This window comes from Oryx dammah, unplaced genomic scaffold (assembly GCF_014754425.2).
Source record: "Oryx dammah isolate SB20612 unplaced genomic scaffold, SCBI_Odam_1.1 HiC_scaffold_29, whole genome shotgun sequence".
Lineage (NCBI taxonomy): Eukaryota > Metazoa > Chordata > Mammalia > Artiodactyla > Bovidae > Oryx > Oryx dammah.
The window spans coordinates 52,794,025-52,806,308 of NW_024070213.1; the positions used below are offsets into that span (position 1 = coordinate 52,794,025).

Consider the following 12,284-nt stretch of genomic DNA (forward strand, 5'->3'; position numbering starts at 1 on the left):
GAGGACATGGAAGGAAAAATGAAAGGGGAAGTGGATGTGAACCAGTGAAGATGGACATAGTGACATTAACCACACTCAGAGCTTCATGGGAGAAGTAAGATTTGGGGAAGGAAACTGAAAGCTCAGTTTGGGGTAATACATTGGAGGTGCCCTGTGGCACGTGGGAGGAAGGGCTGCGACGTTGGTTCCTGTTCAGGACCTGAACGGCTGAACCACTGTGCCTTCCCAGGACCCTCTAGGTGGCTTTTGCTAAGGCTCGTGACCTCCAAAGCCACCTAGGGCTCAGTTCTGTCCCAAAGACCCTGGGTGGGCTGTGAGCATCTCAGGACAGGTACTGCCTGCCCATCTTGTACCCTAGTGATCATCTCTGGGCCTGGCATTTAGGGGGCCTAGTTGAGAGAATGAGCAAGAAGCAAGACTCTGACACCTGCCATATAGTGTCCCGGGATGTAAAGGGAACCATTTTAGTGGAGTCATTATTCAAAGGAGTCTTAGTTTATTGATGTCATGATTTTACACATCCAACAACTTGGCCTTCATCATCTTGTTTAGTGAAAAACAAGGTAAGATTCCCTTCTTACCCCCATCAGGGGAAGTAGGAGTTAGTTGAAAATGGTTTTGTTTGCAAGGTGATAGATTCGAATTCATGAAAACTCTTCTGTGGACTATAATCTTACAAATCAAGCAGTCTTCTCTATTGAAAACTTTCTAGTTTGAGATACTGGGTTAGCCAAAAATTTTGTTTGGGTTTCTCTATAACATCTTAGGGCTTCCCTGGTGGGCTCAGATGGTAAAGAATCTGCCTGCAGTGGGGGAGACCCAGGCTTGACTCCTGGGTGGGGAAGATCCCCAGGAGAAGGGGATGGCTACCCATTCCAGTATTCTTGCCTGAAGAATCCTATCATCTTAACAGAAAAATCCAAATGAACTTTTTACCCAATATCTTGAGATGTGAGTCCTTTTGTGATCTGATTAATTACCCTCTAATTTGCTGTAGACTTTTTTTTTTTTTAATGTGATGGACACAGAATTAAACTTTTGAGAAATCAGGTTATGGTCTTTTTAAAGGCTGCAGTCCATGGGTCGCTAAGAGTCGGACACGACTGAGCGACTTCACTTTCACTTTGCACTTTCATGCATTGGAGAAGGAAATGGCAACCCACTCCAGTGTTCTTGCCTGGAGAATCCCAGGGATGGGGGAGCCTGGTGGGCTGCCATCTATGGGGTCAGAGTCAGCCACGACTGAAGCGACTTAGCAGCAGCAGCAGCAGCATATATGGGCTGCCGTCTCTGGGGTCGCACAGAGTCAGACACGACTGAAGTGACTTAGCAGCAGCAGCATATATCCATGGTCTTTATTTTCAGCTTCCTCTAAATCATTTTCTTTTTGGACGTTTTCATTCATGGTGAATTTTTCATTTGTTTTTATTGGGTTTTGTTTTTGTTCACTTCAACATATGTTAGAACGGGCAGAAGATACTCCCCAAGCTGTCAAGCGCATTCTCACATTTGGTTGAATTAAGTGATGCTGGTTGCTGAGTGGGTGTGCAGAGATGGAGGACATGCACTTATCCTCAGGCTGTATTGAAGGCAATATGTATGTATATGTTGTGGTCAAGTAGCAAAACGGGATAGTATGAGGTTAGCTATCAAGGATGAGCTGGCATTTTAGAGACAAGAAAGAAAGATCTGCATGGATCAGAGGCAAGTTTCCAAAGAGAAGGAGGCTACATGAGATCCTTGAAGGCTGATCAGTTATTGATGATTTGTTTCTGCAGGAAGGATAGTGTGGGCAAGGTGGGAACAGCATACTGTCTGACTTGGACTCTGACCCCTCAAACCTCTGTTCAAGGCATGACACATTCAAGGTCATAGTAAATTGTATATATTTGTACTAATGCCCTTTTTTCCAGTGATTTCCCTGAAGCCATCTTGTACCTTTTAAAGCATACACAATTTTGTTTGTTTTGCAAACAAAACCATTTTCAGGCACCCTTTATTTTGGTTTTGTTCCTCATGTGAGCATTTTGGTAGATTAAACATAGGCACCTCTGAAACTGATACAAGTTTTAGAAAACCACCAGGACATATTAAGACCTAGTTGCTTGAGTTCTGAAATTACTAAAAAGAGCTAATTTGTTTTTCAGTTGCATTAGCTGGCACATTTTTTTCCCTAACCTCACACTACCATCTAAAGGTGTATCGGTCACATCATTCTAGATAATGTTATTACAACAAACATCCTAAAGTCCCAGTGGCTTAAAAAATGGCAAAACTTCATTTCTGTCATGTTACATGTCTGGCTATGGGTCTGCAGTGGGTGGGTGTAGAACCTGTTCTGTCTTGTAATTTAAAGAATTAAGACTGACTTGTAATTTCAAGTAAGAAGTTATATATGGAACCAGTTGACCCACAGATTCCCAAGCTAAGAACTCCAGCCTGAGACACTCACCACACTGCGGTTTCCTTACCACCTCCTGTCTCTTCCCTGAAGAGTAATTAAGGCATCTGGGATTAGGGTGCCATCTAGCGGCTAACACAGGATCCTTTCCACCACTCAAGACAGTTGACAGAAAATTTTTTTCATACATACAAATGTTCCTTTAAGCTCTTTAGTTTTCATCTCTTTTCCAATTTTCCATCTCTTAGACAAATCCCTGTGAAATTTCAAAATAGTTTTCTAGAATAAAAGCAGCTTGAATAGAAGAGATTAATAAAAGGTACTTTCACTTTCATAATTAGGTTTCCCTTGTGGCTCAGCTGATAAAGAATCCGCCTGCAATGCAGGAGACCTGGGTTCGATCCCTGGTTTGGGAAGATCCCCTGGAGAAGGGAAAGGCTACCCACTCCAGTATTCTGGCCTGGAGAATTCCATGGACTCTGTATAGTCCATGGGGTCACAAGGAGTTGGACAGGACTGAGCGACTTTCACTTTCCCAATAAATTTAAAATTAAATTAGGATAGTAAAGTACGACATTTATATATCCTAGAAATAGTGATTTTTGCACTCCAGGGAGCCCTGTGAGGTTCTGTGAGTGTCTCTGTGGGAGGGGAGGCTGGGGGAGGAGGGAGACTGTTAGGTACTTAGAACAGACAGAGGACACTTGCCCTGTGTGGCCTGCCTCCCATCCCTCTCCTACAGAGTGAGGCAGAACAGTGACAGCGGCAGGAACAGGTCTGTGGTGAGTGCTTTGTGTATACCAGATACTGTTAGGTGAGAGAAATTGATCAGTAAAGAGGACAGATGCACACACACACACACACACACAATTTGCAGTGAGAGTTAGTGCCTACATAATACAAAGGGGAAGAGATATAAATGAAATTCTAACTCTGACCTCTACTTTTGGCCTGCATAAGCTCAGGAAACTTTGCAGAAGGACCTAAATATAGTCATGTAGCATATGCAAAAGCTTTCTCTGTTTTGTTATTTATTTATTTTTTAAAATTTGGCTGCACCTTAGTTGTGGCACCTAAGATCTAGTTCCTTGACCAGGGATCCAGCCTGGGCCCCCTGCATTGGGACCATAGAGTCTTAGCCACTGGACCACCAGAGAAGTCCCTTGCTTTTATAAATTAAGAAGGCTAAAAATTAAGAAAGAAATTGACCCTATTAGGAAAGGCAGTTCACCAGGAGGGTGTTGCTGTCCTAGATGAGTGGTTTTCAACCTTCTCCCTGCTTTTTCAGTTCTGAAAGCCTCTCTTCACAGGAAATTGTATGATACAGAATTAAAGCAACAACAACAAAAACTAATCAAGGGTGGTGTGGACTCTGGTCGAGGTGGGGAAGTGTACTTGTAAAATGTGTTGATGTGTGTGATGTTCCCTCTTGGATTTATGGTTGCTTTGAAAACACTGCCCCTCAACGTGGTTTTCCTGTGCAAGCACTTCAGGCAGCCCTGCCAGGACCAGGTGTGGGCCCGAGCGCTGCAAGACACCTGCCGACAGAAGTGCTCTCCGCCCGCCACAGCTCCAGTGCCATCGCCTGGCAGGACTGTCCTCAGTGTAGGCAGATGGGCGGCATTCTAGAACAGAGGCCACAGACTGGTGACCAGATGTGTTTTGTTTGTATGCATGACAATCCAAACTATATGAGCCACAGTTGAAAACTGGGAGGTTTCATTTGATACTAGGGATTCCGGCCTCTCCAGAGATCTGGCCCATTTTCAAATGGGGCCTGAGATGTCCCATTTGTCACAGCCCCCAGCTCTCTCTCGTTTCTAAATAGCTAGTCTGTTGCATTCATTTGGGAAATGTGTCTGGCTGTGTAGGTTTTCTCTCCACGATACTGGCTTGCTGTTTCTTATATGTATATGAAACTTTTAATCTTTTACATATATGTAATATATATTTACGGAGAAGGCACTAGCAACCCACTCCAGTACTCTTGCCTGGAAAATCCCATGGACAGAGGAGCCTGGTAGGCTGCAGTCCATGGGGTTGCGAAGAGTTGGACATGACTGAGCGACTTCCCTTTCACTTTTCACTTTCATGCTTTGGAGAAGGAAATGGCAACCCACTCCAGTGTTCTTGCCTGGAGAATCCCAGGGACGGTGGAGCCTGGTGGGCTGCTGTCTATGGGGTCATGAAGAGTTGGACACGACTAGGCGACTTCCCTTTCACTTTTCACTTTCATGCATTGGAGAAGGAAATGGCAACCCACTCCAGGGTTCTTGCCTGGAGAATCCCAGGGACGGGGGAGCCTGGTGGGCTGCCGTCTATGGGGTCGCACAGAGTCGGACACGACTGAAGCGACTTAGTAGCAGCAGCAATATATATTTAATGGGTATAATAAACAGCACATAGTATAGTTAGTACACAATATGTAGTATAACATGTTATTTATATTTAAGATCAAGGATCAACTGGGAATTTAATGATGTCTTCTTTGTTGTTCAGTTTTCCCACATGTAACTGTCCTATTATTTTATAGTTGCAGTTGTATTCAGAGGCCAGTGTAGCACTTCTAAAGTTGAATAATCCCAAAGATTTCCAAGAACTGAATAAGCAGACGAAGAAGAATATGACCATCAATGGAAAGGAACTGACCATAAGTCCTGCATATTTATTATGGGATCTGAGTGCCATCAGCCAGGTAAGGAAGGCAGAGATTCTTTTAGAACCCAAACTGAGGGTTTTGATGATTAAAGATTTATAAGTCATTGCATTAGAAGAGGGCTTCCCAGGTGGCTCATGGTAAAGAATCTGCCTACCAATGCAGGAGATGTGGGTTCAATCCCTGAGTTGGGAAGATCCCCTGGAGGAGGAAATGAACAACCCACTCCAGTATTCTTACCTGGAGAACTCCATGGACAGAGCAGCCTGGTGGGCTACAGTCCATGGGGTTGCGGAGAGCTGGACATGAGTGAGCACACACGCACCTGTTAGAAGGAAGAGGGCTTACAGAGGAGTGACTTGATTCCCAGTCACTGCGATTGGTTAATACTAATTGAAATGACCCACATTCAGAGCTAAGAACCTTTTCTTTAAAAAGGTATGTGAAAGAAATGCTGTTTTTGTGTTGTTATTTTAAATATGCTGAGTGTTTTGCTTTTTTTTTTTTTTTTTTTTAAGTTTAAAAGCTGGGTGCAGTCTTCGAAAGTTTGCTGGAGTTCCCTGAGCACACAGGGGACAGTCAGGAGGGGCAGTGTGACTTAGGGGTATTTTATATTTTTCTGTGCCCCATGCTTTCCTCAGTCTAAGCAAGATGAAGATGTTTCTGCCAGCCGTTTTGAAGATAATGAAGAGCTGAGGTACTCGCTGCGATCTATCGAGAGGCACGCACCGTGGGTTCGGAACATTTTCATTGTCACCAACGGGCAGATTCCATCCTGGCTGAACCTCGATAATCCCCGAGTGACAATAGTCACACACCAGGTAGAGACTTGCCATGTGTCACAAGGCTGCAGTTTCCTGTTCCATCTTTTCCTTTCCTTTTTCTGGTCCCTCATTTCATCCCCCGACTCTCCTCTCCTCTCCTCCACTTCCACCTTCCTTTAATCCTTCCATTCACCTCCCTCCCTAATTTCTCTCCAAAAACAAAATAAAACTCCCTTCTCATTCCCCTTCTTCTATCTTGTTTTGTGTCTGTTAAAAGGATGTTTTTCGAAATCTGAGCCACTTACCCACCTTCAGTTCACCTGCTATTGAAAGTCACATCCATCGCATCGAAGGGCTGTCCCAGAAGTTCATTTACCTGAATGATGATGTCATGTTCGGGAAGGATGTCTGGCCAGATGATTTCTACAGTCATTCCAAAGGTCAGAAGGTGAGTAGCTAAGAGGTGCCTGGTCTAGGAGTTGAAAGGTTTTTGTTGAATCACGACGCCGGGATTCTTGGCCCCAGAGGAGAAGAATTCAATCCGGGGCCAGAGACGAGGCTTGATCACTTAGAGCTTTTGTGTAATAAAATTTTATTAAAGTATAAAGGAAATAGAGAAAGCTTCTGACATAGGCATCAGAAGGGGGCAGAAAGAGTACCCCCCTGCTAGTCTTCAGCTGGATGTTGTATAGTCACTAGCAGTCTGTTAATGAAAGAAAGGAATGTCTTAAAATTCAGAATGGCACCAGGCCCCTCACCCATAAGATGCATTTTGGGATAATCTTGGCACCAAATGGTTTATCCTGGGCCATAAAATGATTAATTTGAATCTTGAAGAAGGGCAGATCACCACACAAATAGTTTCATTTACATAGATTAGAGGAACAATATCTGAGTATAACATACTGGTTTGTCAAGTAGGTTCTGAGCCAAAAGGCGGGCAGAACCAACTTGAAGACAGAGTTTGGGGTAAATGCATAGTACGTTAGCATAACTTAAGATAAACATTTCCATAAGAAAAAGGCATTGGTTATCTCTAGGTTTGAGAATAGTTAACTTCAGGTGAAACCAGGTGTTATGGCAACACAGAATTTTAAGAGAAACTCCTTTTAAATTTGTATAGAGAAGGAAAAAATAGGTTGTTTCCTCCTGCCGCTTAAGAGAGATAAAAATGTCTGACACTTGGAGGCTATTTCCTCCGTTTGGAGACCCCTGGCCTTCCTGCCTGTTACTCTCTCAGAGTCACTTAGAAGTTGTAGATGGGACATAGGGAAATTAGTGTATATATCATATTCAAATTTGTCCAAATGAGCAGTTTTGAGTGCTGAGCTCAGAGGTAACGATCAGGGTGTGAGAAAAGTTCCTGTGGCAGGAACTTTGCTTCCTTATGTTCTCAACACCCAAACCCACCCTGTGTGTTTTCTGCTACTGCAACAGCGGGAAAAGCAAAATCACTGGGAAACTATTGTGCTCACCACGTCAGCAAAACACCCAAGACAAATTTAGCTCAACATAGTGCTTTAAAGGGAGAAGGCAATGGCACCCTACTCCAGTACTCTTGCCTGGAAAATCCCATGGACAGAGGAGCCTGATAGGCTGCAGTCCATGGGGTCTCGAAGAGTCGGACATGACTGAGTGACTTCACTTTCACTTTTCACTTTCATGCATTGGAGAAGGAAATGGCAACCCACTCCAGTGTTCTTGCCTGGAGAATCCCAGGGACAGAGTAGCCTGGTGGGCTGCCGTCTATGGGGTTGCACAGAGTCAGACACGACTGAAGCAACTTAGCAGCAGCAGCAGCAGCAGCAGTGCTTTAAAGACATGGATGAAGTGTCACAAGGCAGCCAGTGTCACTCTGGCTTTGAGGGGCAGGATGGAAAAACTGGTCCTGAGCACAGATGTTCTTGGTGTCAGCTGTGTAGGCATCGTCATCCTGGGAGTGAGATGAGCTTGGAAGAGCAAGTAAGAGTTAACCAGATGAAGAAAGCCCTTCCAAGTAGCTGGACCGTGCAAAGACATAGAGAGTTTAAAAGTTTTCAAAAATGTTAAGAAGCAACCATATAGCAGGTCAGGGCTTCCCAGGTGACACAGTGGTTAAAAAAAAACCTGCCTGCCAGTGCAGGAGACACAAGAGATGAGAGTTTGATCCCTGGCTTGGGAAGACCCCCTGGGGTAGGAAATGGCAACCCACTCCAGTATTCTTGCCTGGAAAATTCCATGGGCAGAGGAGCCTGTTGGGCTACAGTCCATGGAGTTGCAGAGAGTCTGATACGACTGAGCAGCTGAGCACACACCACGCGTGTAGCCTGTCAGTTGTTTTGAAAGCAGAGTTGTTCACAGCTCAAGATGCTATGCTGATTAATTCATAGCGACCTCACGTGTGGAGGTGAGGACATTGAGAGGTCATCCGCCCCCCTTTTCAGCCTTCCGATGAGACGATACATGAATCCACTCAGGAGTTGACAACAGCATCACAGAAAAGCGGTGACTTCTTGCGCACTTTCCACCTGCATGCTTTTGTACTTGGATTTAAGTCTGGCATGTTGCTGCTTTATTTAACAATAGATTATTTATAAGACCATTTGTGAGACTAAAGCTGTGAGCTGAGTCCTTGTCTGCTGTCCTCCAGTAACAGAAAAGAGTGATTGTGCCTGCTGAGACCTGTCAGCTGGGCGGGACCAAGAAGCCACCACAGGATGGCCCTTTCTACAGGCTCCATTTGTGTTATTTTCCTTTTAAAGGAATCCTAGCTTAAGAATAATAAGTGTCAGAAGTCAGAAACCATTTTATTTTCTCTCTGGCTTTATCCTAGGTGTATTTGACATGGCCTGTGCCCAACTGCGCTGAGGGCTGCCCAGGATCCTGGATCAAAGATGGCTATTGTGACAAGGCTTGTAATAATTCAGCCTGTGATTGGGACGGTGGTGACTGCTCTGGTGAGGATGTGTTCAGGTGTAACTTGTCTATGCTGTTGGAATTTTTTTCATTAGTCATCATTCTTGGACCCATGACCTAGTTTATTCATGTTTTCGTTGTTGGGGGCATTTTCCCATGTTGACCCTGCACTTACAAATGCCTTTTATTATTCAAAAATATGAAAATCAGTCCTACCCTTAAATATGTGAGCACAGGAGCAAGAATCACTCACTCTCACTGGTTTTTGTAGGAGTTCATGGCCAGTGACTGCAGCAGATTGCTCCAGGTCAGTGAACGACTAAAGAGAAGAAATAAACGATCTCATCTCCTTAGCACCTCTTCTTCCTGTCTTGTACACTTACATTTGGACTTGTCGAGGAAATAAGTTTTTACATTTATTTATTGCCTTTCAGTTTATAAGGCATTTAAACTTAGAAAGCATCCTCCATTATCCACTTAAATTTCTCAGCCGCCAGAGGAAAAGAGGGAGTAGGTGCAGATACTGTCATCTCCCTAGTCCACGTGAGGAAGCAGGTGTGGGAAAGAGAAGAGTGTTGGAAGAAACAAGGCTTTGTGTTTCAGTCAGATCTTTCAGAGGCACTTTTGAAAAATACACTCTGCTGCAGGCAGAGAATGCAGCCGTGCCGGAGGGCCTGTGCAGCCCGGAGAGCTCAGCCTCTCGTAGAGCGGTAATACTCGGGCAGGGGGTTGACGCCTGCATTGGGACGTGCTCTTGTCAGTCCTCACAGAGTCACAGGCTCAGAATCATCTGCTTCTCCGGACACATCTGCACGTGTCCCCGGGAGCACATCCACCTGTGCTGGCAGGTTGCACAGCTCTAAGTGCCAAGGCCTGGTCATCACACACCCAGTTCACTGGCAGGTGATGCCCCCTTTTCAGGTTGTCTTTTTAAGCTACATAAAATCTTCTATTGAAGAACAGGGTGAACCTTTCCTGGTAGAAATTCATGCATCAGTCTTGATTGAGAACTAGGAGCTGTTTTTTTTTTCCCCGAGATTGTAAGCACCACAGGATTCTCTCCTCCTCCTCCTCCAGGTAACAGTGGTGCCAGCCGCTATATTGCAGGAGCTGGGGGCACCGGAAGTATCGGAGTCGGACAGCCCTGGCATTTTGGTGCTGGAATGACCGGCGTCTCTTACTGTAATCAAGGATGTGCAAATTCCTGGTTGGCCGATAAGTTCTGTGACCAAGCCTGCAATGTCTTATCCTGTGGGTTCGATGCTGGCGACTGTGGGCAAGGTATATTTACTGCCATAAAAACATATTTAGAATAAGGGGATAACAATCCTTGATAAATAGAGGGGATTTGGATCACTTTTCTTATTTAATTATTCTCTAGGTAGCCCTTTCCCAGCCTGTGAATTGTGAGTTACAAGAGAAGGACACAGATCTTTAGAAAGCCATAGACACTGAAGCTGCATCTATTCCTGTTATTGCTCTAGTCTGCTTTTTTTCTTAAACTAAGCAGATTTATCTTAGTTGAAAATATACAGTGAAGGTTTAATTGGGGAACAATAAAAAGAGACCAGTGGTTGATTAAATAAGTATGGTAGAATATTGGATCTTGTTGCTGGATTATTAATGAAGGTCCTTTTGTCAGAAAGGTTTTTTTTTTTAATAGAAGTTGACCATTGGAATTTGCTGTCCAGAATTGTGTCTTACCTTGGTAGTGAACCAGCCCCAGCATTCCATGTCAATGATAGTGATAGCTTCAGAAAGTACAAAAGAGCCCTAGACCAATAGCTTTTGTGATAGAATTTCTGATTATTTTAAAGTCCACTTAAAGTCACTCTTAGAAAGTGACAGCTAAAACCCTAAGAATTAAAGGAAAAGGGGGAAAATGTGTAGTTTTTTTTAAAAGTCATGTTTGTGTTTTTTCCTCTAGATCATTTTCATGAATTGTATAAAGTAACTCTTCTCCCAAACCAGACTCACTATGTTATTCCAAAAGGTGAATGCCTGCCTTATTTCAGCTTTGCAGAAATAGCCAAAAAGGGGATCGAAGGTGCATATAGTGACAACCCAATTATCCGACATGCTTCTATCGCCAATAAGTGGAAGACCATCCACCTCCTAATGCACAGTGGAATGAACGCGACCACAATACATTTTAATCTCACACTTCAAGGTAAAAATGATGAGGAGTTCAAAATCCAGATAGTAGTAGAGGTTGACACAAGGGAGGAGCCCAAACGGAATTCTACGACCCAGAAGGCTTACCAAAGTTTGATGAGCTCCACAACACTTCATCCAGAGGCGGAAATCTTGTTTGAGGATATCCCTGAAGAAAAACGCTTCCCTAAAGTCAAGAGACATGATGTGAACACAACAAGAAGATTCCAAGTGGAGGTGGAAATTCCACAGGTCAATATTTCACTCCTTCCAAAAGAGACCCAGTTGAGCCTTAATAACTTGGATTTGCAACTAGAACGTGGAGACATCACCATGAAAGGATACAACCTGTCCAAGTCAGCCTTGCTGTGGTCCTTTCTGATGAACCCACAAAATGGAAAGTTAACAGTAAATCACTCTCTAACGACAGAGCAAAGAAATGGCGGTTTGGAGGCCCCATTGGCAAAACAGGTTCACAAAAGCAACTTAGGAACATCGGAAAGACTCCAGGGGTCGTCGCCTTTTCCAGCAGTGACAATAACAGTGAACAACCACTCCCAGAGCCCTGGGAGCCAGATGCCACCCCTGGGAGCCAGATTCAGGGCAATAACCGTGACTCCAAAAGCAGGAGACAGAAATGTGTCAAGAGAAAAGCTCTCATCTCTGACTTTCCCACTGGAAAGCAAGGACACACAGGAAAAGGTAATCACAGGAAAAGAACAAGAGAGAAAAACAGAGGAAAATGCCAACAGTTACCCTGGTGGCAATGAAGTAGTACCTGGAAGAAAACTGCAGCGCTACACAGACAGTTACCTGGGCTTTTTGCCATGGGAGAAGAAAAAGTATTTCCAAGATCTGCTTGATGTAAGTTACATGCACCCTTATTCCTTCCCATGCTCAGGAAGAAAGTAACCTTGTTAGTGGTGGTGATAAAGTAATAACTGCTGTTTATTCAGAACTTCCCTGTGCCCACCACTGAACTCAGCACATGTGGCTAAGTTGCTTCAATTGCGTCCAACTCTTTGTGACCCCATGGACAGTAGCCAGCCAGACTCCTCTGTCCATGGGGTTCTCAGGCAAGAATACTGGAGTGGGTTGCCATTTCCTCTTCCAGGAATCTTCCCAATAATTCTAACAATAAAAATACCTCGTGAGGGTCTCGCTGTTCTCCCCATTTTGCAGTTTCAGAAGCAGCCTTTGTGTAAGTGAGTAAGAGATCAGCCAGGGGCATACCCTGAGTTCCTAGCAGAGAGCTGTGATGGTATCTTATCTTTACTTGGCATGTTATTTCAGAAACCGCTTTTGCATACCTTGTGCAGTCAGATCGCGTACTTTTCCAATAACGGAAAGCCTGAGACACAGACGAATTCATTAGCTTTCCCTGATAAGTATGAGCTGATCCCCAGAGCTGGAG

At 44.3% G+C, this 12,284-nt stretch overlaps 1 protein-coding gene across 1 annotated transcript in view; it reads left to right on the forward strand.

Annotated features, from left to right (window-relative positions):
• The window catches only part of GNPTAB (N-acetylglucosamine-1-phosphate transferase subunits alpha and beta), an 82,198-nt gene that overhangs the window by 53,175 nt on the left and 16,739 nt on the right, over positions 1-12,284 (forward strand). The window contains exons 8-13 of the mRNA XM_040234869.1: positions 4,935-5,096; positions 5,699-5,878; positions 6,099-6,269; positions 8,634-8,757; positions 9,794-9,997; positions 10,644-11,734. Of these exons, the coding sequence (XP_040090803.1) occupies positions 4,935-5,096; positions 5,699-5,878; positions 6,099-6,269; positions 8,634-8,757; positions 9,794-9,997; positions 10,644-11,734 (1,932 nt within the window). The remainder of the gene's footprint in view (positions 1-4,934; positions 5,097-5,698; positions 5,879-6,098; positions 6,270-8,633; positions 8,758-9,793; positions 9,998-10,643; positions 11,735-12,284) is intronic.